This window comes from Felis catus, chromosome B1, assembly GCF_018350175.1.
Source record: "Felis catus isolate Fca126 chromosome B1, F.catus_Fca126_mat1.0, whole genome shotgun sequence".
Taxonomy (NCBI): domain Eukaryota; kingdom Metazoa; phylum Chordata; class Mammalia; order Carnivora; family Felidae; genus Felis; species Felis catus.
The window spans coordinates 87,654,326-87,680,757 of record NC_058371.1 but is presented as its reverse complement, the minus strand read 5'-3'; the positions used below and the strand labels follow the sequence as shown (position 1 = coordinate 87,680,757).

Below are 26,432 nucleotides of genomic sequence, written 5' to 3'. Positions count from 1 at the left end.
AATGGAAATGATTTTTTACTATTTGAAATGATTCTTTTCAGGGATTTTAGGAGAGGATAAGATTTGAAACTTTGGTAAACTTGAACGCTCATATTATAAGTGAATTTCATTTGTCTCTGCCATCTCCATTATACTGGGTAAAAACCAAAATCTTGAACATTGACAAATAAGTCCTCCACAATTACTTCTCTCTTAGAGGTGCATTATTGATGTTTCCATGCTCTGGTTGCACTGGTCTCGCTTTTATTTCCTTAAACAAGCCCTACTTTTTCTGGCTCAGGCCCTTTATCACACAGTTTGCTTTGCCTACAACATTCCACATCCAGCCTCCACTTTACCTGGTTAACGCTCACCCATCCTTCAATATCATTTCATACTGCATCTTCAGGAAAGCCTTCCCAACGTCCTAGGACTAGATCACATCTGGGTATACTGTTTATGGCACCTGAGGCCCTAATGTTATCAATACATTTGAACGATTAGGAGAAAAAAGTAGCGCCCCAACTTCATGAAGCAGACACAATTACAAACTGCTAACCGTTTTCTATCTCTAGCACCCCTTACCCATTATATGGCTGGGAGGTGCTTCTGCTTTCACTACTTCCTTAAGCAAGAAATTCTGAAAGAAACGTAGCAATGTGGGAGTAAGAAGTAAACATAAGTTTAAGGCAGAATCCAGAAAATGAAACAAATCTTTATGGTGCCTTTAGCTTTTAGGAAATGGAAGGAATGATGATCATAACATGTTGTTGTATAATTACAATGTTAATTACTGTGACAAAAGCAAGATTTTCTTATAAGAAAAATTGAAGTGAGAGGAAAATAACTGGCTTGCTCACACTTTTCTAGGGTTATACTCATTTATACTTATTTTATTATAGCCAGAGGGTATTTCAATTTTTGTAGTATTTAACCTGAATTAACAACTTTGAAGTCCTGCTTCACATCTTTCAGAGATTAATAAATCTTCAAAGCTTAAGTTTTAAAAGGTAATGAATCCTAATTACATTTTTTGTTTCTGAATTCTTTCAGACATCAAACATTTTTTGAAAGCATTATCCCATGCCTGCTGGTGACCAGGTGTTCTTAGGCTTAAGACTATAAAAACAACAAGATGGCTATGAAGACTTGATTGTCAAAGTCAGAGCTCTAGGAAGTCTGCAAATATAATCTTTAGGGCATGTGGAGGCAAAAGCAATAGTAGTTAGCCATGGCTCACCCACCCCATCCCAGCTTACGTAATGCTTATTACAGCCTATAAAGATCTCAAATCTTTATACGTTAGACATAGGCTACAAATTCAAGTAGAAAAATTTTAGATGTGTTTCAGCAGCAAAAGTCTTTGTGAACCTAAACCAGCATATGTAACAGCCTAATGAGCGTTTAAAAGCAAATTATAATACATTATGTATTCTCTCAGTTTTCCATGTATTTTATTAAACATATATCCAGTCATATTCATTAATTTTAAAGTAAGTACATCTACATATCCCATAGGTTATATTTCTTTTCAAAATTGTTTAAATTTCACAGGCGCCAAAGTTATTAGTTTAATATTTTTATTGTTTTCCCAAAGCATTTCACCAGGGAAAATGTTACTCAATCTCCTGTGTCTACTTCAAAGAGAGTCTTGGTCATCAGAACTTTAGGTTCCTTTTGCTCTACATTTCTGAGCATTTTTTAAGTTATTATAATGAAAATAGAAACACATAAATAATATATATATATATATATATTATTGAAAATAAAAAAGCCTAAATGTCTTTTCATAGGAAAAGTGTGTAGTATAGGTCATTTCACTGTTTATTTCCTCCATCAAGACTCACTTACATGAACTGGGGGTGGAACAGGGGGAGAAGAGAGAAAAAGAGAGAATGGGAGGGGAGAGGAGGAGATGATGAGATGGGAGAAGAGTGGAAGAGGCGACAGAGACTGAACCTCTCTAGTTTTCTTACATTCTGAAGTTAAGGTATTCCATAGAAATATTCTTTCCATAGAATCTAATGGATTACTTAAATTTAGAGGTAATAAAAAATGCATTTAAGAAAAGCTTATCATGAAACCTAATGAATAAAAGTTATTCACTCATTCATTCACTGAATATATTAATTTAATTAACATTGAATACCTATTATGCTTTAGTCAGTGAAAGACAAAAACACCACACACACACACACACACACACACACACACACCATTTCAAATTTAGGCAAAGAAGGGAGTCAAGTCTATTGATTACACTGGTGTAATGAGTTCTACAAAAAAGGTGCACCCAAGATGGTGGAGGTATTCTGGGATCAGTCTTGGGGAAGGTTTCTGGAAGAGGTGACTTTTGGACTCAGTCTTGAACATTGGATAGAAATTTGCTATGTGGAAAGCAGAAGATAGGAATGGGGGAGGAAAATATAATTCCTGTAAGAATCCACAGTATGTCGAATGAAATAATAGCATCTTTTTGTTGCTGTTAAACTACTGATAAAACATTTAATATGGCTGCAGAGAATGTTAGAAGTGGTCATTTGTAGCTGGAGAAAGAAGAGTGGAAGGTTATGGAAAGTCCTGCACTGTGCAGAGGCTTTTGGATTTTATCCAGTCAGAAAAATAAATAAGTAAATGTGAAACCATGGAAGACTTTTAATATATTTGTGTTTCAGAAAGAACATCCTGGGGCAATCAGAGTCAATGATTGATAAATTCAATCATTAAAATGAAAGACTTCAATTTATTGGGATGTATACTGCTTTAAAATTAAAAAAAAAAGCAAAGCAGGACTTTTATTATTCAAACTATAAAATGTTTATTTCATTTCCATTTAAAATATTTTCAAGTAAAAATATGGACAAAAATACATATATGAAGGTTGAAGCAACTAGAAGCATGACTGGTATGCATATACATAAATACAATTGAAATTAAATTCATTGCAAAATTGAGTGACATCATATTGCACCAAAATTTATTCCATCCAAAACACATGTGTCAAGACATGTTTCTACCAGATGAAAGCACTCTTATTTCATAGTATCTTACCACTTATACAAATAGCCCATAAACATCATCTGGCAGTGTGATTGCTGCAGCAGAACTCTCCCCAGAGGGAAATCATTAAACTATAGAAAAATCCATTTATTTCACATATGATGCTGATATGATGGCATAGGCATCAGTGCCAGAGAACCGTAAGCAACACAACACAATTCACACATGAAAGTCCCTTTACACCATTTATATTTTTATATCAAATATCTAAATAAATCAGTACTCCTAATATGGTTGGAATACAGATGCAGAAAAGGAATTTTGTTATTTAAGAATTTATAAATATAAGACGTTGTATAAAATTTGTATAAAAGATGCACAAACCCCTCTACCAAGTTTTATCATCATAACGCCAGAGTGAAGAAACCCCACCACAGATGAGGACCATTTAGGATATTGAGGCTCATTCTTCCTCAGCTGGATTTCTCTGTTCTTGTACTTTAGATCACCAGACCAAACCCTGTTCCCCCTGCTCCTTACTTAGGGGAATGGTACAAGGTCATGACAGATGAATTCCAGATTCAAGTTAAGGGATAGAGCTGGTCTGTAAATTACAATTTAAGCATAGATCAAAGAGATGGCTGCCAGCACAACCCTCCAGAGTACTCTACCATTTTTCACTGGGCTAATTGATTCCATGAGTGCAAATTATTGATGCTTGCCATAGAATGTCAGAGGCATTTAAATACATTCATATCCAGTACCTAATGATGTGTTGATACAAACATACCAACACACATATTTTCTACCCCTTGATAATTGAAGAAGAAGTCACCGTTACTAGGTCAGATTTTAACACAAAGCTCACTAAACCCATTTCCTATAAAGTAAATACAGATACACATACAATAAGAAGACGCAAAAAATTCATTATGAAATGAATTCTGAGTCAATCACTAAACACTATCTCTACCAGTGCATCACTACCATCTAATCCACTCTACGATAAGTAGAAAAAAAAAAATAAGTTCTATGAAATCTAGAGTCAAATCTTCGTCAGAAAAGTAGGACAAATTAAGTTCGCCAAGCATTCAGTACGAGAGGCCATTTGTCTTGCCTTTTTCTGACTTGTACTTATTATAAAACCACAGGTAGCCAACTTTAGCATTAGTAAAACACAACTACATGTCTGCTCACCAATTTGGCACAGAGAGAAGACACTATATTTCATGATACTAAGCAATGCGCTTTTAACACGACTGATGCGTACATTTGCAAAGTTCTCAAAATGTTGAGGGTACCACTGAAAACTCATTACTATTGTACTGCAACCCATCTACAAAGAAATAGAAACTTGAGGCCCACGCCTGTGTTCAAAATAACATTGGCCCCAAATATCCTAAAAGAGTAAAGCCATATCTCACTCTCTGTACATGGATAGCGTCAAAAGAAGAATCTGGTTTTCAAGATGTAAGAATCAAAAAGTTTAGATCCAGATTTACAGCATTAGTAATAATCCTACAGGGAAACTATTAGGTAAAAAACTTCTCCAGGGAGAGGATAAAAAAAATACAAGACTACTTAAATTTTTTGGAGGATTCTTGTGGTTTGTGTAATAACCCTAGATATATATTGTTCTTTTGCTTCCAAAGCAATTCAAAAGTGCTATATGGTAGTGTTTGAAATCATTAAAACACACAATTTCATGTAGATCACCTCTATTCTGTGAAAAGCATACATTCATTTGAAACAATCTGTTTTATTTCCCCAAAGCATTATTTTACTTGAATATAATATTTCTTTATATTGCATTAGTCAGTATATGGAAATTTGGAATGAAGGAGAAATTCTATGGAAAAAATAAATCAGAAATCCTTTGAAATAAGACAGTTCTAACCTAGAACCAGGGAACCACATTGCATTGCCTCCAGGTGTGATTACAAATGAGCTTCTGAGCAAGTGCTGAAGACGGTTAATTAGTAGGATAAGTGAGGTCTATCTTCACAATCCTCATGCAAGTCAGATCCCTCACAACCCAACCAATTATACAGATGCAACACCCAAAAGCCTAATGTTTTCCCACAAGACTCTGTGCAAAATACACTGTCGCCCAAGGTGCTCAAAATACAGTCACTTCTGCAAAAGACGTAACTGTGCATTAGTCTTTTTTGTTTCTCTAGCGTTCAGCATGACCTTTAGAGGCTTCAAGAGGTAATAAGGACTCGGCAAGCAAGTCTGCTAACCAATAAATTAATTCACTTGAAAGTCATGCTTTGAAAAAAGTCAGTAGTGTGTATGTTGAGGGAAGAACAAGTATGTTCACTTTCAAACCAGTGCACCCATCTGCATGGCTCTCAGATGCCTACTGCTCCACAGTTTTCTTGAGAGATTTATACCATAAATGTACCCTTGATCCAAGTAGTTGAAATACACACATGTAACAGATAACTATTTCATATAACTACCTCCCAGTGATATTTTAAAGCCAATGGTAACAAAGAGATGAGAAATGAGAACTTCCGGAATGTAAGCCACGTGGTAGTTTCACACTAAGCATATCTAGGTAATTGTATAAATTCAAATTAAGACTCACTCCCATCGAAAGGATATCATGCCAAAATGTGACAAAATAAAGGAAATCATCGATCCATTAAAAAAAAACCCATAATGATTCAAAAATATCAAGCTAATATCCTTAGGAAGTTCTAAAGAAGGACAATATCTCACAACATGGAAACCTGGAGAACTTTCTGTGAGACCATGATTTATGCCTTTGTGACTTTGTATAGGATCTAAATATAGGCCAAACATTTTTTAGAAACCAAATAATTTGAAAATGCAACAAAAAGAAGCAAAGATTATCTTCAAAAATTGGCTCTTAAAATACCTTTTTAAGTGCATTAATAATACTACCTAGAGGTTACACTTTTAGGTATTATATATATTGAGATACATGTAAAATACTGCTTATGAGAAAATAAACCTAAAATACACTTATAGGTAATCAATTCTTTTACCTTATATGTAAAGTATGTAAACAGAAGCTGTCAAGATGACTCATTATCTACTCTATATCCACCACAAGCTTCTTGCCAGTTACACAATGTCACACTTTAATTCCTGACTTTGAATTGTTAGCAAGTAAAATGCGACTCTGTAAACATCATCAGCACCAACATACAGCATATCATGTAGGGTAAAATGAAGCAAGATTACATTTAAGTAAAATCAGTCTTTTACTCATCTGCACTCAAATCCCAAATCTCTCGAGGGTTCTTTCCTAACTAAGAAAGAGAGTTACAATGAAAACCCCACTCATTGTTTTTCTATCACTCAGAACTGAAACGTAAAAAAAAAGTCAAAAATGAACTCCCTCCGTTTATATCAAGTAATATATATTATGAGAAACTCATTTTTAGTTTTATATAGAGATACTTAAATTAACTCAAAACTTTATTTAAAAACATTCTATAAACGGCCCATGTTTATTTCTAACAGGAAAAATAATGGAAGTTATTTTACCTTACTCACAGGGATAGATGCAGATTTTGTAGGGCCAGAAATGTATATACTTTTTCTGATCTCCGTCAAGAAAATTAATGAGAAATTCTTAATGCAAAATTAGGTACAGACTTGAAAGGGGCATGTCTAAGTGAGGGCACTGAAGCTACATCCCATTAGCTACTCGGGATGTCCACCTTTCCACAACAATTAACATCCAACAGTTCTCTGACTATGCTGCACAATAAATTACACCAAAATATCATCACTTCCAGTCACGTGCTATCTGTCATTTCCTGCTACTCTGACGTTCAGTATTCTATCTTTTCATAACCTATGCCTCAATTATAAGAAATCCACTATCGATCAAAGATGCCCCCTTTCTTGGTTAGCACTACATTCATCTATAAATAGAGAGAAAATAATGAGTTTCCTGATGACTGATTACAGTTCATAAAAAATTATGTTAAGTAATTATACTCGTGTTAACCATCTGTTAATCTATCAAATAGCAACTGGAGAAACAACTCTACTAGACACATAAAATAATCCCGAAATTTGTTTCAAGGTACATATTTTAGTGTTCAAGAAACCGCTACGCATTGCTAACGTAACCTAAGAACCTGTCCTACTTTTGTGCCAGCAGGGATGGGGCAGATACAGTATAAACACATGCGTGTATTTGTGCGTGTGCACACTTAACATTGATGTTCGGTATGGAGTCTGCCATCTTTTCTATTCCAAGTCTTTAATCTCCTAGAGACAAGAACAAGGTCTACTTCTAGGTAACCTAATCATTTACAATAGTCCAGTTTTCTTCATTTGATCAAAGAAAAATCTCGGGAAAATAATCCAACATTTTTAAAAATGAGTCAAAAACATTTAGTGAAATATTCAAAATTATGTAAGGAGAATCAGTCCATTTTTTAATCAAACTGTTTTAGTTTTAGGAGTCTTCACTAGATCTGTTTAATTCATAATGAAATACTTGAGACTATGTTCTCCAAAGAGTATACATTTGAAAGAGAGTATATTAGTTGTCTTAAACTGTATGGGCCACTTTGACTTTTTGCGTTATAATAAATTCATAATATGTATATAAACATTTGAATATCCACACTGGTATGAGTATATTGCATATAATGGTTTATATATAATTCTCTCTATATATAATTTTAAATATATGAGAAAGAAAATTTTATTTACCACAAATAAAAATACACATTTTAGTGCGCAGGTGAGTTTTCAACTAGAATTGGCTTGATGTGATACCATCTGAATAATAATTAATGAATATCAATTTGCTGATTTCGGAAACCTTGCATCTTGCTGTGATGTATCCTAACAGTCAGCTGAAGAACAACTTAATCTTCATCACTTTTAAAAAAACTACTGGCTGACTTTCTCTGTGGTTAAAACGTTATGACAGTAGCATTAGAAATTTAACAATGCAAAAATCAGTTTTGAAAATGATGGAAAAAATAATGAATATGTATCCTAGTCAGTTTGTATAATGTTATACTAAAAAAAAATTAAAAAAAGATAAACAAAATGAGACCTATATGCCACGGTAAGATACAGGCACATTATTCTCAAGAATAATCAAGAACTACGCAAACCTCTCCATGAGATTTTATCAGTTTTCTTTTCATTAGGGAAAAAAAAATCTCAAGAAGAGTTTGGTTTATATATATGGGCCTAAACTGTAAAAAAAAAAAAATAATAATAATAATAATAATAAAGGAAAATTAAAAAAATGTGTTTTTACCTCAGTAACAATATAGTGGGGAGAGATTCAGACAAATGGATACAGGAAGCAGAGACTACAGATCAAAATTTGAAAACCATATGGTAAGAGAAGAAGGAAGGAAGTTTTATGAATTCACTTAGAGACCCAAACACAGGTTTGGCTGAAAAAAAAATGTCCACCGTGGATGTGTATTAAATGTTATCAAGAGCAAAAATTGAAATTAGTGAATTGGAATTGCCTCATATTATAAATCATAATTTCTACTTTGGTCAATTGTTTACGAACTATCAGCTCTTGATTATCTTAATCAGTGTAATTCTTTCCAAAATTGTTACTTTTAAAATTAAAGGATAAACATACTCAGGTATGATGGACTACTTGATCTTGGTTGTATGTAAATAATAATTTATGCTTTCTACCATTATTTGACACTTATTTGAAAATTCCACAATATTTTCCAAACTTAGCATTAAAACACCTGTCTGAATACACACACCCACACACACACACACACACACACTTTCACCTTTCAGTGAATTTGTTATCAGTTATCTCTTTTGCAAGTTGAATGATAATTAAGGTGAGGAAATTACTGACAATGTTGAGATAAAGAATGGGAAATTTTAGAAACATCAGTTGTAAAACTTATTTAACTGTGACATTTTCTTCCTCAATTTTTATGTAAATATATGCCTTTTCCTAATTAATCTGGACAGTTATATCTGAAGAGATATTTTAACAGAATATAAAATATATAAAGGAAATGTATAAACTGTCAAAATTTATCACCATGTAAAAATAACTATGAAATTTTAAAAAAAATGTTCATAATTACTAACACTGCATATAGATGGGATCATAGTGTTGGACATAATATTTTGGGTATTTTCTTTCTTGGTGATTTCTGTCTTTTATGGACGTGGCAATTTGAAGATTCAAAAATGCACATGTTTAGATATGTTATCAAGGGGCAAATTATTAGCGAAACAAGTGACTGTGCTTAAGATGATTTAATACCAAACTGAGTATTGTTTAGTATCAATACCAAACTGGTATTTAATACCAAACTGAGTATTGCTAAGAAAGATGCTACATCCTTTCCTGATCAAATGGGCTGCCATGAAAATAAAGTGGCCCATAACCATGGAGCTTCCTGATAATGAGTGAAAACACCCTAACATCATCAATTATCAATAATTTTTAGACATAATTCCTGGATTTTTCTCATGAACAATAGCCCCTAGAAGCTCTTTAATGTATTCATTAAAATTGGGCATATCGCCCCTGCTCTTTGTTCAAAATGCTCTGGGTATAATTCATTACAAGATGGTATCTAAGTTAGTATCTATGGGAAAGCAATACAATGCTGATGTGAAATAAATTTCTTCCTTTGCTTGGTCCATAATGATGACGCATGCCTTTTATCCCCCAGAAGAATAGAAAACACTTTTCACAGTATAGTCAACTACAGTATGCAAAAATTGTCTGTTATAGATCCCATATATACAGAAAACATCTTGGTGTTCAGTTTGAAGGTTCTTAGCCATATGTTATAAAGACCACTGAAGTAATGTTTCATGCAGTAGTCTTTTTCCTCTAACTTCATATAGATATCAGGGATTCAAAAATCATGTGAGCTCATGGAAGGCTTGCATATCCACTTTCTATAACTACATGGAGTTATAACTAAATTTCTTAGAAACCAGTTTGAATACACTAAAAGATACGAATAGAAATAACTGATTCCTTTAGTCCATCACCAAAGTTGAAATCTTCTGGATTTTCATAAAATGAAGTGAAGATCCACATTTTGTTTCAGCCCTTTGGGCAGAAACAAGGCCAAGCATAGATTGCCAAGATTTCAAATGCATTAATTCATAATTTATGACAATCTTCTTCTGGTACAACTTCCAGTATTATTTGTAATGTTCTGGTTATTGTGTCTACAAAGGAATAAAGAAGAGAAATTAAAAATGTACAGAAATCAGAAATGTATAAAAACAGCAACATGAGAATTATTTGGGGTTGAATACTGAAAATACACACCGCCTATTTCACAGAGCGCTTTCAAGAATTATTTACTTCATTAGAATCCCATCATGCTCAATTAATTTATTTGTCACTTCTGCAACTTCCCATGATGGCTTCTCGGCAAGAATACATTAATATTTTGTATTCAAATAGGAACTTTAATTCATAGACCAGGAAGCCGAAAATACTTTGAGGCAACAGAAGGAAGATATAAATAAACATTCAAAACTACACTTCATATTCGGTTTCAAATTGTTTTGTTGTTTTAGTACCTGTGAGATTACAACCAATTCCTCAGCAAAATCAAACTGACTCATACTGTAATGTCCAGTCTCAAACTTGTAGACTATTACTGAGTAAAACATCTTATGTCTCAGGGCTTTATTACTTCATCTGCAGAATGAGGGATTTGGGAGTGCCATCAGCAGCATGGAGGGCTAGGAAGTCCTAACACTTGCCTCCACACACACACACACACACACACACACACACACACGCACACATGCACATACGCACGCATGCACGCAAACTGAAGAGACCCAAGAACAATAAATAAACAGCTACAAACTGAAGAAAACAGCTCAGGGAGATTTCCAAACAACAAAGAAAAAGGAACAAAAGTGTGGCAGAGCTCAAAAATTGATGTCTACATAGAAATGTAGAGAAAGCATTTTGCCTGTATCACCCCATCCCCAGTCAGAAGCTGGAGGACCCCAGCAAGCCTCATCCTGTGAATGACTGCAGCTTTTGCTACTGAGGTCTCCCACAGTCCTCAGTGATGCTGGTCCCAGCTGATGCAGCATCCTAGAGTGCCCCCACTCCCCATCTGCTCCCTGAGGCTGGGGCCGCTGCTGAGGTGAGACTTGCCTTTGTGGGCTTTGGCTGTTGATGTACCTACCCCGCTGTCAAGCATTGGGTGCCACAGCACAGCACCATGCACTAAACTGGAACTGCCACTTTTCTTGGCCCACTCTAGCCCCAGAATGGGGCTTTATCCCATCATTACTCAGGCAAGCTCCCCTCCATTAAGCCCCAACCTCAGAGTCCCTAGCTACTTTTGGGCTATCATTATTGGGACTGTAATATTGTAGCCCTGAGCTCTCCCCTCACAACTCGCCCAGGTCAAGACTCTGAACTGTCATTGCTGCTCAGAGACGGACTCTTACTGTCCTGCCCCCTGCCCCCAGGTTCCAGGTCCTGGCTCTGATTCATCATTGCCAGGGGAACTGCCACTACCCTAAGTGTCACTCACTCCCTGTGTCCCAAGTCACACTTTGGCTACCATTACTGGGGCTGTTCCACTATTGCTCTGAGAACTCCCATCCCAGGACTCTGAACTGTCATTGCCAAGATGGGCATTTGCTTCCCTGACCCCTGTCCTGTGGGTTCCAGGTCACAGTTCTGACCTATCATTGCTAGGGACACTGCTACTACCCTGGGCCCCACCCCTCAAGCTTCAAGGCCGAGCTCTGATCCATCACTGCTGGGACAAGGCTACCGCTGCCCTTAACCCTACCCCCTAGGTCTCTGGTTGCAGTTCTGAAATGTCATTGCCAGGGCAGTGTTGCTACTGCTCTGTGCCCGGATCCCTGGGTCCCAACATGTGCCTTTAACAGACCACTATCAGAGTTATGCTGTTGCTATTGTGAGTGCACTGGTGCCAGAGTTGAGATTTGCACCACATCCTCAGGCTGTGCTACTACCGCACTTTGCCCCTCTGGGCCCAAGCCACCACTGCACTCTGTTATGCCAGGACCTTTGTCACTGCTGCATTCCCTCCTGCCAGCAGGAGCCACGGTTGGTGAACTTTGGAGACCCAGGTACCAGCTGCATGGGCTATCTGCAGACACCCACACTGTAGACATCAGTGCTACAGCCACAGCAAGCACACCTATGCCTCAGGTTCCAGGCACAGTGGTCTTATCTGAGGATGCCAGCTCCAATGCTACTCTGGGGGCTCTGAGTGCCAGCATGTCAGACCAGGTGTCAAGGAAGGACTCCTTAACTAGAATTTCCTTCTGTGGGCAAAAAATCCCAGTAAGGCTATCAACGGACTTCTTAGCAGAAAACTTGCAGACCTGAAGAGAATGGGGTGATATATTCAAAGGCCTCAAAGGAAAAAAAAACAAAACAAAAAAAACAAGAAACAAAAAACTGCCATCAACCAAGAATACTTCATTCAGAAAAGCTGTCATTCAGAAATAAAGAAGAGTAAATATTTTACCAAACAAAAGCTGAAGGATAGACTTGGCTATAAGAAATGCTAAAGAGGGTTCTTCAAGATAAAAAAAATAGTAACGTGAAAACATATGAAAGTGTAAAATTCACTGGTGAAGGTAAATATATAGTCAAACTGAAAATACTCTCGTATTGCGATGGTATTGTATGAATGACTTTGAGATTTGCAATATGGTTAAGAGACAAAATTGTTGAAAGTAGCTATAGGTACAATATTTTGTTAATGGACACACAATGTAAAAGATGCAGATCAGGACATCAAAATTAATTGTGTGGGGGAGGCAAGTAAATGGGTAAAACTCTACTATGCAATTGAAGTTAGGTTGTTACCAGCCTAAAATAGATGGCTATAAATATAAGATGTATTATGAAAGCCTCATGGTAACCATAGAGTAAAAACCTATAATAGATACCCAAATGGTAAAGAGAAAAGAATCAAAACAAACCACTACAAAAAATATCATCAACTCATAAAGAAAGCAAGCAAGAGAGGAAGAACTAAACATAGGAACTACAAAACAATCAGAAAATAATTAACAAAGAGCCAGTAGTAAGTTTTTATTGATCAATAATTACTTTAAATATAAATGGCTTAATCTCCAATTAAAAGACACAGTATGGCTAAATGCATTAAAAAAAAAACAAAACAAGATTTGTCTACATGCTACCTCTAAGAGACACATTTAAGCATAAGGCCATTCACATGCTGAAAGTAAGGGGATGAAAAAAGATAATTCAAGCAAATGGAAACCAAAAGAGAGCAGGGGTAGCTATGCTTATATCAGACAAAATAGACCTTAAACTAAAAATGGTAAAAAGAAACAAAAAAGATGATTGCATAATGATAAAAGGATCAATTCATCAAAAAGATACAATAATTTTAATCATATATGTACCCCAAACTGGAGCACCTAAATATATTAGGCAATTATTAAGGGAGAAATAGACAGCAATAGTAGAGAAATTCACTACTCCAATTTCAACAATGGATAGATTATCCAGACCAGAAAATCAATAAGGAAATAATGGATTTGAATGATACTTTAGACCAAATGAACCTAACAGACATATATAGAATATTCCATCCAACAATGGCAAAATACACATTCTTCTCAAGCACGTACAGAACATTCTTTAGGATAGATCACATGATAGGTCACAAAACCCTGTTAGCAAATTTAAGAGGATTGAAATTATACCAAGTATCTTTTTAACTGCAATGGTATAAAGATAAAATCAATAACAAGAGGAAAGCTAAAAAATTCACAAATACGTAGAGATTCTCCTGAACAACCAATAGGTCAAAAAAGGAATCAAAAGGGAAATCAAGAAATATAGCGAAATTAACTAAGAAGAGGACTCAAAAATTAAAATAATAAAGAAAGAAGGGGCATTTTAACTGATACCACAGATATACAAAGGATTATGAGAGACTTCTATGAACCATTATATGCCAATAAACTGAATAACCTAGAATAAATGGATAAATTCCTGGAAACATATGACCTCCTAAGATTAAACCATGAAGTAAAAAAATCTAAACAAACCAATACCAAGTAAGGAGATTGAGCCACTAATAAAAATCCTCCCAACACAGAAAAGCCTGGGAATAGATGGTTTGCACTGGCCAAACATTTAAAGAAGTATTAACACCAACCCTTCTCAAACTGTTCCAAAAAATTCTAAAGGAAGGAACACTCCTAAATTCATTTTATGAGGCCAGCATTATGCTGATACCAAAGTCAGACAAAAAGACATTATAAGAAAAGAATACCACAGACCAATATGCCTGATGAATACAGATGCAAAAATTTTCAACAAAATATTAGCAAATAAAATTCAACAACCTAATAAGAGGATCATTTACCTATCATTAAGTAGGCTTAATGAGATACAAGGATGCAAGGATGCAAGGATGCATTAAACATAGTACTGGAAATCCTAGCCAGAGAAATTAAACAAGAAAAAGAAATAAAAAGCACTCATATCAGAAAGATATAAAATGATCTCTGCTCACAGATGGTGATCTCATATATAGAAAACTCTAAACACTCCACTAAAAATCTGCTAGAACTAATACATGAATTCAGTAAAATTGTAGGATACAAAACCAACATATAGAAATCAGTTGCATTTCTATACAGTAACAACAAATTATCTGAAAGAGAAATTAAGAAAGCAATTCCATTTACAATTACATCAAAAACAATAACATATTTTAGAAACAAATTTAACCAAGGAGGTGAAATACTTGTATACTGATAATTATAAGGCATTGATGAAAGAGATTCAAGAAGATACAAATAAATGGAAATATATCTCATGTTCCTATACTGGAAGAATTAATATTGTGAAAATGTCCATATGACCCAAAGTAATCTACAGATTGAATACAATCCCAATCAAAATTCCAAAGACATTTTTCACAGAAATAGAAAAAAACTATCCTAAAATTTGTTTGGAATAACAAAAGACCCTGAATAGCCAAAGGAATCCTGAGAGAGAAGAATTAAACTGGAGGCCTCAAAATACTTGATTTCAAGCCACTTTACAAAGCAACAGTAATCAAAACAGTATGGTAATGGCATAAAAAGAGGCACATAGGTCAAGGGAACAGAATAGAGAGCCTATATATAAATCCCTACATATATAGTAAACTAAGTTTTGACAAGAATGCCAAGAACACACAATGGAGAAAGGAGAGTCTCTTTAATGAATTGTTCTAGGAAAACTGTATATCCACATGCAAAAGAATGAAACCCTAGCTTGGGCCCCTATCTTACGCCATTCACAAAAATTAACTCAAAATGGATCAAAGATTTAAGTGTAAGACCCAAGATCATAAAATCCCTAGAAGAAAACATAGGGGAAAAGATCCTTGACATTGGTCTAGGCAATGATAAGTCACTAAAAGTACAGGCCACAAAAACTAAAATAAATGGGGCTATACTAAACTAGACAGTTCTGCACAGCAAAGGAAATAATCAACAACTTGAGAAGACAACTTACTGAATGGGAGAAAACATTCACAAATCATACATCTGATAAGGGACTACTATCCAAAATAAAGAACTCCTACAACTCAATAGCAAAAAAGAAAATAATCCAAATAAAAACCTGAATAGACATTTTTTTTCAAATGTCATACCAAGGTATAGGAATGGCTAACAAGTAAATGAAAAGGTATTCAACATCAATAATCACCAGGGAAATGCAAATCAAAACCATAATGGGACATTACCTTACACGTGTTAGGATGTTTTTTTTTTTTTTTTTCAAAAAGACAAGGGATAACCAATATTGGTGGGGATGTGAAGGAAAGGGAACCCTTATACACTACTGGTGGCAATGTAAATTGCTATACCCACTATGGAAAACATAATGGCAGTTCCTCATAAAACTACCTATGATCCAGCAATCCTATTCCTGGTGATTTGTGCAAAGGAATTGAAGTCAATATCTCAAAGAAATATCTGCATGCATACCTAAGTTAATTGCAGCATTATTCACAATAGCCAAGATATGGAAACAACCTAAGTGTTCATCAACAGAAAAACGGATAAGAAGATGTGATTATACACACACACCCACGTAAACACACACACAATGGAATATATTCAGCCATGAGAAAGAAGGAAATCCTGCCATTTGCAATAACATTATGCTAAGTGGGATGAGTCAAAGAAAGACAAATACTGTATAATATCACTTATAGAATCTAAAACACTGAACTTGTTAAAATAGATGGTAAAGGATGATTGCCAGAGTTTAGGGGGTCAGGGAATTGGAGAGATATTGTTTAAGAGTACAAACTTAGTTATGGAGATCTAATGCAAAACATAGTGCTTATAGTCGACAATATTGTATTGTAAAAATTTCTAAGAGACTAAATATGAACTGTTCTCAATAACAAAAGGGAATGACAAAGATGTGGCAAGATAAAAGGTGTTAATGCTAGTGTGGTAATATTGCAATATATAAATGTATCAAACCAACACATTCTACATCTGAAATTTATACAATGTCATAACGTCAAGTATAACTCAATTAAAAAAACAACTTAACTAAAAGAAGAAGGGGCTTAGATTAGAAAGTAGTTCCCAAAATGTAATCACCGGACTGGGATCACTAGCATAGGCTGATATACCAGAAGTGCAACTTTTCAAAGCCTTATTCCAGACCTACTAAGTTGGAAACTGAAGGTGGGGCCCAGAAATCTATGATTCTACTAGACACTAAAATATAGAAACTAGCGGGCTGGATGATCTCTAAGGTTATTTTATCTTGGCAATCCTAGAACTCAGCAATGCTAGTTTCTCAGCGTGTTAGTTCTTGTTCATCTCTGATCTTTGTAATCAATCCCTACAGAACCTCTTCAAACTGTACTGATGCTGGAGCCTCTAGAGCCTATCTTCTTGATAGTTTCAGACCCACATCGTCTCTCATCCAGACATACAATCTTTCTCCCCTTTCATGACTTGTCAACTGTAATAGTCCCTTCCAAGCAGTATTTCATGTCACTGCAAAAGGTATATTTTTTATCCTTTGCTTTGCAATAGTGTTCTTCAAAGTTGTTTTTCTTCGCGCACTAATTTTTATAATATACATTAATTATAAAGAGCCCAGCACAGTTCTGGCAAAGGGTAAACTCCATGTAAATTTTTCTTGAATAGATTATATTTGTTAACAGCCTATTCTACACTGAGATGTGTGTGGAACACCAGGGAGTGCTCAAGGGTAATAAAAATCCATGTTTACAGAAAAGGGAAGTGGTAAAACTACCTAAGAAAAATAGATTGTGGGAAGGTAAGTATCCATCAATAGAATGGGATATATGGCTTTTGTAAGCAGAGAAGGAACCAGGGCTATCTGGTAGGTTGAAACAGTAGGAGAGTTCAGGCATCTGCAATAGTGGATTGCAAAGCAGTGAGGTTAAATTTACATCCTCTCCAACTCTTCCTCCCATGACTGGCGTGTGTGTGTGTGTGTGTGTGTGTGTGTGTGTGTGTACTCATTTCCATGCATGTGTGGGGGGGGGCGGGGGGAGGGTTGCCTACTCACATTTATCTACTGAACAAAAGCCTTTTCCAAAAGTCTGTTTCTGCATTCTGGGACCCCCAGCCCTTTGCTTTCTTAGACCTCTTACTTACCCATGTCACAACACAGCATCAGTTTCAGAGAAAAGGAGAACAACTTAGAGATCCTGATGCTTTGCTAGTGTGACATTCTCCTTTCTGAAAGCTCAATTTAGATCTTCTATTCAGCAGCACACAGAGGGGCAAAGAATCTGTCTTCTGGTTCTGCACACCCATTCCCTTCTTCCGTGTTCAATCAGTTCTGTTACATTCTCTCCTCTGACTCTCATATTCTCTCCTGGCATCTCAAAATTTGAACAATTGTCATCATAAAGGAGGTTTGGGCAGAAGTGACTGATTTTGGCCTGAGTAAGCTGTTAGAGCTAAACCGTCTTTTCCTTCTAGGTCATCTACATCCATGGGGTCAGACAGAGGTACTCAGCAGACCCAAGTAACCCGCTATAGAAGCTGCCTGCTTGCCCAGAAAAGCTGCAGAGCATGTGGAACTCAGCTGCATCCATGCTCATTTAAGGCTTTTGCCTTTGGAGATAATCAACTCCATGACACTATCCTTTCAAACATAGTTGAGCCAATGAGTCTGCATTGGGTGTTTTCAGTATCTGCAAGCCCCAAGAGCAAATAGCAACTGCAGTATTTTTAGCTTTACTTTTCACGTTCAGTCATTTTTGAAATCAGCTGAAACAACTAACCTTGCAAAAGCTGATTTACCCAAGAACACTTGGTACAAGTATGGGGAACTGTAGCCAAAACGGGCTAAGTCTGTGAAGTATTAGCACAAAACCAATCTTCTCCACAAGCCATAGTAAAAATAACAGTATGTGTGTTGTTTTTTGTTTGTTTATTTGTTGTTGTTTGTTTTTGTTTTTAAAAAAAAAAAAGCTTCCAAAACATTTCTCATGCATGGTTTCATTTCAGCCTTACAGTGAAGATGGTTTGGGCCCCTGAGAAATGTAGGCAAGCTTAACTAATTTAAAATATGGCAATGCAGTCTTCTTGAACAGCCAGTCAAATGCATTACACAGCTTTCAAGGAGGTATCATAAACGAAGTTATCGTGACAGACTGTAAGAAGCATATGCTTTTAGAACCCCAGAATTACAAAGTCCTTGTCTACAAAGATGGACTAGGATCATTTTGCTGGTGCTCCCAAGTACCCTTCTTCGTAATCAAACATGTTGCTTAAATACAGTCGCCCTCCATATCTTGCCCTGACAAGAGGGACCAACTTCCGGTCACCCCACTCATCTCAGCCCTGACACAGTTGGGCTGATAAATAGGGGCAGCCAAGTAAAACAGCTGTTGCTGGCCCTAGCCAGGGTTGGCCATGTCTAGCTACCTCTATGTATTTGAGTATGTCAGTGGGGTGTCTGCCCCATTTTCCTTGGGTGAGAAGCTCATGTTTCTATAAATACATTTAAAAAAATACCCAGAAAAATTCACTACTCTGTCACAGATGGCAGAAAAATGTGCTCTGTGTATCTGACTATTCCCTTAAGAGCACATTTTCTTTCCACCCTAGGAATGCTATCAAACAAAATGTGGTTCAACACTGGCATCCTGTGGCCAGAGAAATTCATCAAATCTCAGAAAATCTCAGATCCTCTGGTTCTGAACATTCCTGGCTATCTGTACCGCGTGGCTTTTTTTCACCATTTTCTGAAGGCTGTTCGGTTACCTCACACTGTTTGCGGAAGCACCTTAGGCAAGATGTATTTTGATCAACTATCATTTCGGAAGGCTAACCTGTTCGTGTATATTAGGGTGAAAATAAATGACAACACAAGGTCTAAAGAATGTTACCCAACAACAACAACAACAAAAATTTGATATCAAATCACAGATGCTCTCCAAGTTCACACTGAGTTTTTTTCCTAATGAGGAGGCAGTTGGGAAAAGAGGCAAGGTAGTGGGCAAGACTCTGCTGTTTGTGTGTCTGTGTATGAGTGTTTTGTTTTGGCCAAAGGCGAGGAAAATACTTGCTATCGCAGCAATAAATATTATGAATTTTCTTTATTTTACTACAAGAATGCCGCCTAAGAGGAAAATCAAACAAAATTATGGAGGATTGTTGTTTTTGCTACTCACTTTCAAGGCAGCTATAAAGATAAAGGGTTACAAGGCTCACAGTTTAAAGGCAGAATTGCCATGCTCCCTGGTAAGACTTAATGGCATTTTTGAGATCCAAATAACCATTAGGGGACTACTGCATGGCGGCTGCTTTCACAAATGGCTACACTAAATTTGGAGTCCTTGGAGATGTTTGAAACATCATTAGAGACAGAAAAACAACAAAAAACTTCAGCATCACACGAGCGTGGAAAACCATCAAAGAGGGGTCAAGTGTGAAAAGTGGGGAGCTGGTATGCACTGACAAAGAAATGGTGCAAAATACGTGCATGTTAGCAACAGGAAAGGGCACTGAGAGTTGCCTGCCTCCCAACAGGAAGAACACAATCCCTACTATGTGGGGGAAAGCATGGAGTTGGCTCTTTCATCATGCTCCTTCTCATCATAGCCCAACTGTAGGAGTACTAGCTCTTTCTTCCTCAGTTCTCTGGTTTTTCCATGGTGCTCAGGGGTTTGAACTGTCTCTGGCCAGGATCTGAGATAGACCCAGTCCTCACAGTGATGAACGCTAATTCGTCTTAAACGTTGGTCATCAGGATGGTAGTTATTGTTCAACAAGATTCTTTTTCCTTTCAGAAAAGTTTCTATATTTGCTGCCTACCATGGAGAAAACGGAACTAAAAATATCCCACAGAAAACTGGTGTGATCTAACAAGAAATCGAGCTTAAATACCCTGCTAGATAATCAGTGTGCCCGTGTTAGCCTTGAGGAACCCAATTTTTATAGTAATACCTCTTCAGGGAATAGTGTTACCAGCAAGAAAACAAAATTCAGATATAAATAGCAGTGTAAGGTCTAAATATACCAAATACCAATTAAAAGCTAATAAAGAGTAGTATCAAAAGTCTATTTTAAATGGCTGACTTCTAAATGAGTTTCTGTAGCACGCTAGAGAGTCAATATGTAGACATATTATTGCAGGGTTTTTTGTTTGTTTGTTTGTTTGTTTTTGAGTTTTAATAACACTGACATTATTTGTTCACAATTTTATCAGAGATATCAGAAATCTCCCTGAACTTTTTACCAGGTTTTTAAAAATTAATTACGGTAAAAGAAGTAAATTCAAGCAGGTGAGAACAAAAGTTGTTTTCTAAACTCCCCTAACTCAGTAGCAAGAACATGGTTGTTCCTCTGGCTATATTTTTCACTTCTCTCGTGTCCTTCAGGTGCCCACTCTAGAAAGACCATGGACTTTGACGTCCAGCAGATGTGGGTTCAAATCCTGGCTCAATGGTTTAAAATCTTTACACTCAAAAATAAATTCTCTGTCTCCCTGAGTCCTGTTTCCCATCAGACATAGGACTAATAAGCACCAGCTCACATATGGAGCTTGTGCAAGACAGAACAAGATGAGGTAAGGAAAAACCTCACTCAGCAGAGCCCTGACAGATAGGTAGGCTGTCAACAGAGGCTGTCCTAAGCACCCTTTCTATCTACTCTCCCCGATATTTCCTCTCCTATATTTCCTCTCCCCGCAATTTACCTGGTCCCTGAGACCTTTTAGGTTTTCCTCTTTAATATCTTTCACTTTCTCTTGGACCCTGCCAGCACCGTCCATGATCAGAGCCTTCTCAGTCCTTATGCAGGGTTACCGTGGTAACTACCAATCCTGGGCCCTTTCAGCCTTGACCCTCTGTAATCCATCCTCACTGTACCCACAACGATTTTTATAAAATACAGCACTGCCTGAATTTGAATTCTAGCTGGTCTACCTAATATCTGCATGACTTGGAACAAGTTATACGAATTCTTCTACTGTATAACTCAGTATCTGGAAAATGGAGATAATGATTTTTCCTACTTCAGAAGGTTGTTACAAGGATTAAATAAGGTCATATATGTGCTAACACATAGAAATGACAACATAAATGTGAGGTATAATTCTTCTCCTCCTTGTTCTTGCTGTTCTTACGACCCTTTAGCGATTCACCATGCCAATGAAATAGGGTTGTGTCGTAATCATGATATTTGAGGCCTTTGTAGGGCTCTGCCTAACTCCCTATCCCTCAGCAAGAGCAGGTTATGCTATAGAATCAATAAGCTGAGCTCAACCCAGAGTAAAAAATAATTAGGTTAGTAAGGGATTCGAGAAAGCAATTAGGTCATTTATAGAACTGCTGATAAAATTCTATCTAAAAAAGCTCTCTTAAGAAGTGATTAGAGCAGCTCAAACTAAATATCCTGAAAGGATTGAGTGGCTCTACCCTAAACATCCTTCCTGCTTCTTCTTCTCCTAGTTCTAATTAACATGTAATAATGTATTTAAACTACCAGTTACCTTACTTATACTTTTAAGGTGCATGTGTGTATGTACACATAGATGGGTCTTCTACAATATAGTCTCTCAAGAGGTCCTGAAACTGTGTAAGAGTCTTACCTGACATTCTTCTAAACCACTTGGGCTTCTTGTCCCATATGATAAAGAGATAGTATGCAGGGACCCCAGTCAGAGTAATGATGAAACCGATCCCTGTACTAAATGGATCCGAATACAGGGAAAGGGCCACCATGAAGAGACACGTGAAGGAGAACAAAGCCGGGATGAACAGTGGCACCTGGAACACAGCACAAGGGGGAAAAAAAATCACTTCAAACAGTTCCAGAGACAGAAGATGGGTTCAAGAAGAGTGTGTCGGTCAAGTCATACGATCAGACAATCCCCGCTGGTCATGTGAGCAGGTTACAGGCACCATCCCACCTTACCGTAAGAGCAACAGCTCTTTAATAGGGCACAGAGAATGTAGCAAACCTACTCCCTTAAATCTTTAAAAAAAAATCTTTGAAAAGAACAAACCTAGGATAATGAAGTATGTTTCATGAGAGATGTTTTCTTTGAATTGTTTCACTAGTTAAGTACCAGTGTGACTTATGTTTTTGATTTTAAAAGGTTGGCTCTTTGATAATTATGATTAGAATCTGCTTGAATGTAGAGTCAAGAGCACGGGCTGCTTGTTACGTGTTAAAGCCTTTCAGTGCATATTGATTTTCTTTGGGAGACTCACAATAAGAACTGACAGGAATAAAACAGACCAACTCCTATTCAACCACTAATAAAGATGTTGCCGGCATTAGGCAATGGATGTAATTAGAAACAAATTCTGACAACATGACTGACAACATGATCTGTGTTATTTCTTAAAAGCAAATAGATAGTGAGGTCAAATCAATCCATGAACGTTCAAGGCTAAAGGAGATGAGAAACATATTCATCAACTCTCGCAAAAGGAAATGCTTAGTCACAGTAAAGGGTATTCTATTAAGGATATGTTGATACATCTTCACTTTCCCTTTTTATTTTACATTTTTATTCCTTCTAGAATATACCTTCTAGAACGTATAAGAAGAGCAACATAACAAGTCCTAACATCTAAGAATACTTAAAGTGCCTGTTTTGTAAAGCAGCATCCTTTTTAGAGTTTCAATTAGTGACAATTCCATATGTTTCTGCCTCTGTCTTTCTCAGCACGGCTATCCACAATTACTCAGCATAAAAACACAAGTATCCCATACTTTGAACACATCAGGTCATTAGACACATTCAAGAGAAAGCAACATGACAAATGCCCTATGTATCTACCACTTTTCAGAAATGTGACATAAAAAGTTAGGCACCGCACATAACCAACGTGCTGAATTATTTTTCCAAGCTAAAATAAATCCGATAAGAAGGCACTGCCTGCAAGAGTTAAGCATTTTATTCCAGAGGATGCTGCCCCCCGCCCAAGTTCCTCATCATCAAGTTATGACTAAGGGAGGACTAGGTATTAGGGGAAAGATTTATGTAAACCCATCAAGATTACTGAGGTTACCTTGAAAGGACGATGCATCTCTGGGCGTTTGTATCGAAGATAAATCAGCCCAGCAACCGCCAGCCCAATAAAAAGCCACCTGGCAAAACTGAGGAAATTCAACAGACTGTAGAGGTCCCCCGAGAAGAGCATTATCATCGTCAAGGGGTGCTGGGGGAAGGGGGAGAAAAACCACACTCAGTGAGTTAAGAGAGAACACAGCTGATAACAAACAATAACATCACTACAAATTATGATGATCTTTTTCATGATTATTTATACTGATAACCTACCACACTGATATTCTGTATTTTCTGCTCTTATATTCCATTACGCACCAGTAGCGGCATGAGAAGAACACCATTACCGCTTAATCAGAGAGAATTTTATGTGGATGTTTAGTTTTTAGTCGGTTTATTTATTTATTTTTTCATTTGAGAGAAGAGAATGTGTTTTCAAAGAGTAAAACACCGGATAGTCAATGACTTAAATTTAAAGATCTAGAGACTGAGAAGATTGGTAAATAACTAATGCCCCAGATCAAAAGTGTACCCAATTAGAAACTGCGCAGAGGGCTCTGTAAATGGTTTCTGAGAGGCCCTTGGCTATGCACACACATGAAACACAGCCACTTCTAGGGGATTCTGCTGTCTCCCGAATGCAAAATATTGACCTTTTCTTCCTCCACACTTACTCTGCCCGTGTGCTTGCCATGTGTGACCCTCAAGACTGCAGAAAAGAATGAAGCACAGAGATCAGCTTAGCAATGTCTCTGCAGCTGCACATGCCAAGGACAGCACCACTGATAGCAGAGGCTTAAAATGAAAGCCCTCTTCACCGAATAATACATTCTGTTCCCACAAGTGACGTTAACTTCCAGATTCGGCACAGAGAGGATGCATACTTTACAAAGAAATTTCAAGGAAACATTCTGAAACAGATTAAATGCATAGAGCAAAGTGTCCAATGTATTCTACTCTGCTCCCTGACAGCAGATTCCATTTGACAAAAATGTTACAAAGTAGTTGGTAAAAGTGAATATAACATTGCCAATGGGTATTTGAGGACTTTTATACCTTGCACAGTCTTCTGTACCCGACCCTTCACAACTACTTTTCTCTGCATGATGAATTCTATAACTCACATCTCAGGTTTGGTGCTTTTATTTCTTCCCTTTAGAGGTGCACTCAAATATTTCCCTTTTTTTTTATCACAGAATCACTGCACTGTCTAGGATTTCATCCAATTTTGCCTCTAATTTTGCGTGCATTTCATTATAAGGGGCCTATGATATGACATCTTGGTGCTGTTGGACTGTGGCTTTTAGCTCCACTTTCAGTATGTAGAAATGGGACTCGTTCTACATTCTTTTCTGTGAGACTCTGTGTCGATGACAGAAGCCAGGGTAATCACTTCCCTTAGACCTCACGCATTTCTACAAAGGTGCAAAAGAAGTGATGTGGTTATTGTCCCATAGCATCAAATACGCACCAGAAATACTGAATAAGAAATACTGGGAAGCGATGGAAAATATCCTGCCTCTCACTCTCCACCAAGATATATAGAGATCCGATTTAGCAACGAATAGAAAGTAAAGCACTAGCTACAGTCTGGTTTGAATTCCTCTTTGCTAACCCATTATTCAAGCTTCTATCTAGGTATACTTTTTAATATGCATTACCAAAACAATAACAGCTGGCAGAGGAGTGTGCTTGCGGACATGAATCATGGAGAGGATTTCTGGAAGGTGACCCTCTCGAGACGCAACATAGAATAACCTGATGGGAGAAAAATGTGGATGGAGTTGACTGGATAATTGATCATTTCAAAGGGAAAAATCCAGAAACCTAAGAGAACACTTGCATCTAATTTTATACCATATGGTTTGTCATTTCTTAGGAGATTACTTCGGTTTCGCTTTTCAGATAAGGCAGAGACTCAAGAGAAATCTGACTTCGAATTTCAGAAAATCTACCAACACATTACATTATGCTTTGAGGGGAAACAACAGCAACATTCGACTCAGCATAGCTCTCCCTACATGTAAATAGCTGACGGTGAATCTAGTTCTAGATTCTTAGTATCATATGCGTGCTGTCAATCCGATCCAGCCCAATACACACACCTACACACACATATGCGTGTACGCGCACACAGACATGCACACGTATGACCTTATATTTGTATTTTTCTGATTGGATTTTAATCTTATGTTAAAATAAAGGGGACTTTTGCATCAAACAAAACAAAAGGGATGCACGTGGTGGGGTAGTGATTTCTGGCGTCTCTGGCTTTACTTTTTCTCTTGTCACCTTTAGAGAAACAGAGATTTTATCACCAGAAATAAAATGCTGTTGTTAGACTCTGTAGACATACTATAAAAAAAAAAAAAAAAAAAAAAAAAAAAGAAGAAGAAGAAAAAGAAAAAGAAAGAAAAGAAAAAGAAAAAAGTTCCCTGCCAGGCTTCAGTGTAAGCTATGAGTAGACAAGCAGTGCCCTCTACTGGGCAGAATGAGACATACTACTGATACTTGGACAAGGACTTCGATCTTACATGTCTCTTTAAAAACAACAGGTTTGGAGGCACTATTTCTTTTCTTTTTAAGCCTACTCTTATCACATCCAATCTCAAAAACAGAAATGCATTTCTGGAAATGCTTGAACTCGCTCACCTGGAGACAGCAAACACACCACCATTCATGGAGCCAAAGCAGGAGAGGGCAACAAAGATCGGAACTGCTAATGAGAAATTTCCCAGTAGCCGCTCAGAAAAGGTCTAGTGAGAGACAGAACGAAGCAAATTAATGCTCTGCCAGAAAGTGGAATAAAATGAAACAATTTAGTCCAAACTCGCTCTCTGACTTTCTTTTTTAGTCTGGTGATACGTGTATGCTTTATAATCTTTTTTTGTGGTGAGGGTCA

General features: G+C 36.8%; 1 protein-coding gene across 2 annotated transcripts in view; it reads right to left on the bottom strand.

Annotated features, from left to right (window-relative positions):
- The window catches only part of SLC7A11 (solute carrier family 7 member 11), a 92,095-nt gene that overhangs the window by 6,710 nt on the left and 58,953 nt on the right, over window positions 1-26,432 (bottom strand). Inside the window, exons 8-12 of one of the 2 annotated variants that reach the window (XM_011281688.4) lie at window positions 26,183-26,286; window positions 25,192-25,288; window positions 23,532-23,681; window positions 22,100-22,277; window positions 2,773-10,173 (exon numbers count right to left, since the gene is read on the bottom strand). In XM_011281688.4, coding sequence (XP_011279990.1) covers window positions 10,106-10,173; window positions 22,100-22,277; window positions 23,532-23,681; window positions 25,192-25,288; window positions 26,183-26,286 — 597 coding nt within the window. In that variant the 3' untranslated portion in view covers window positions 2,773-10,105. Of the gene's footprint in view, window positions 1-2,772; window positions 10,174-22,099; window positions 22,278-23,531; window positions 23,682-25,191; window positions 25,289-26,182; window positions 26,287-26,432 lie in introns of those variants that run through there. The other variant, XM_045055860.1, reaches the window with a different exon arrangement.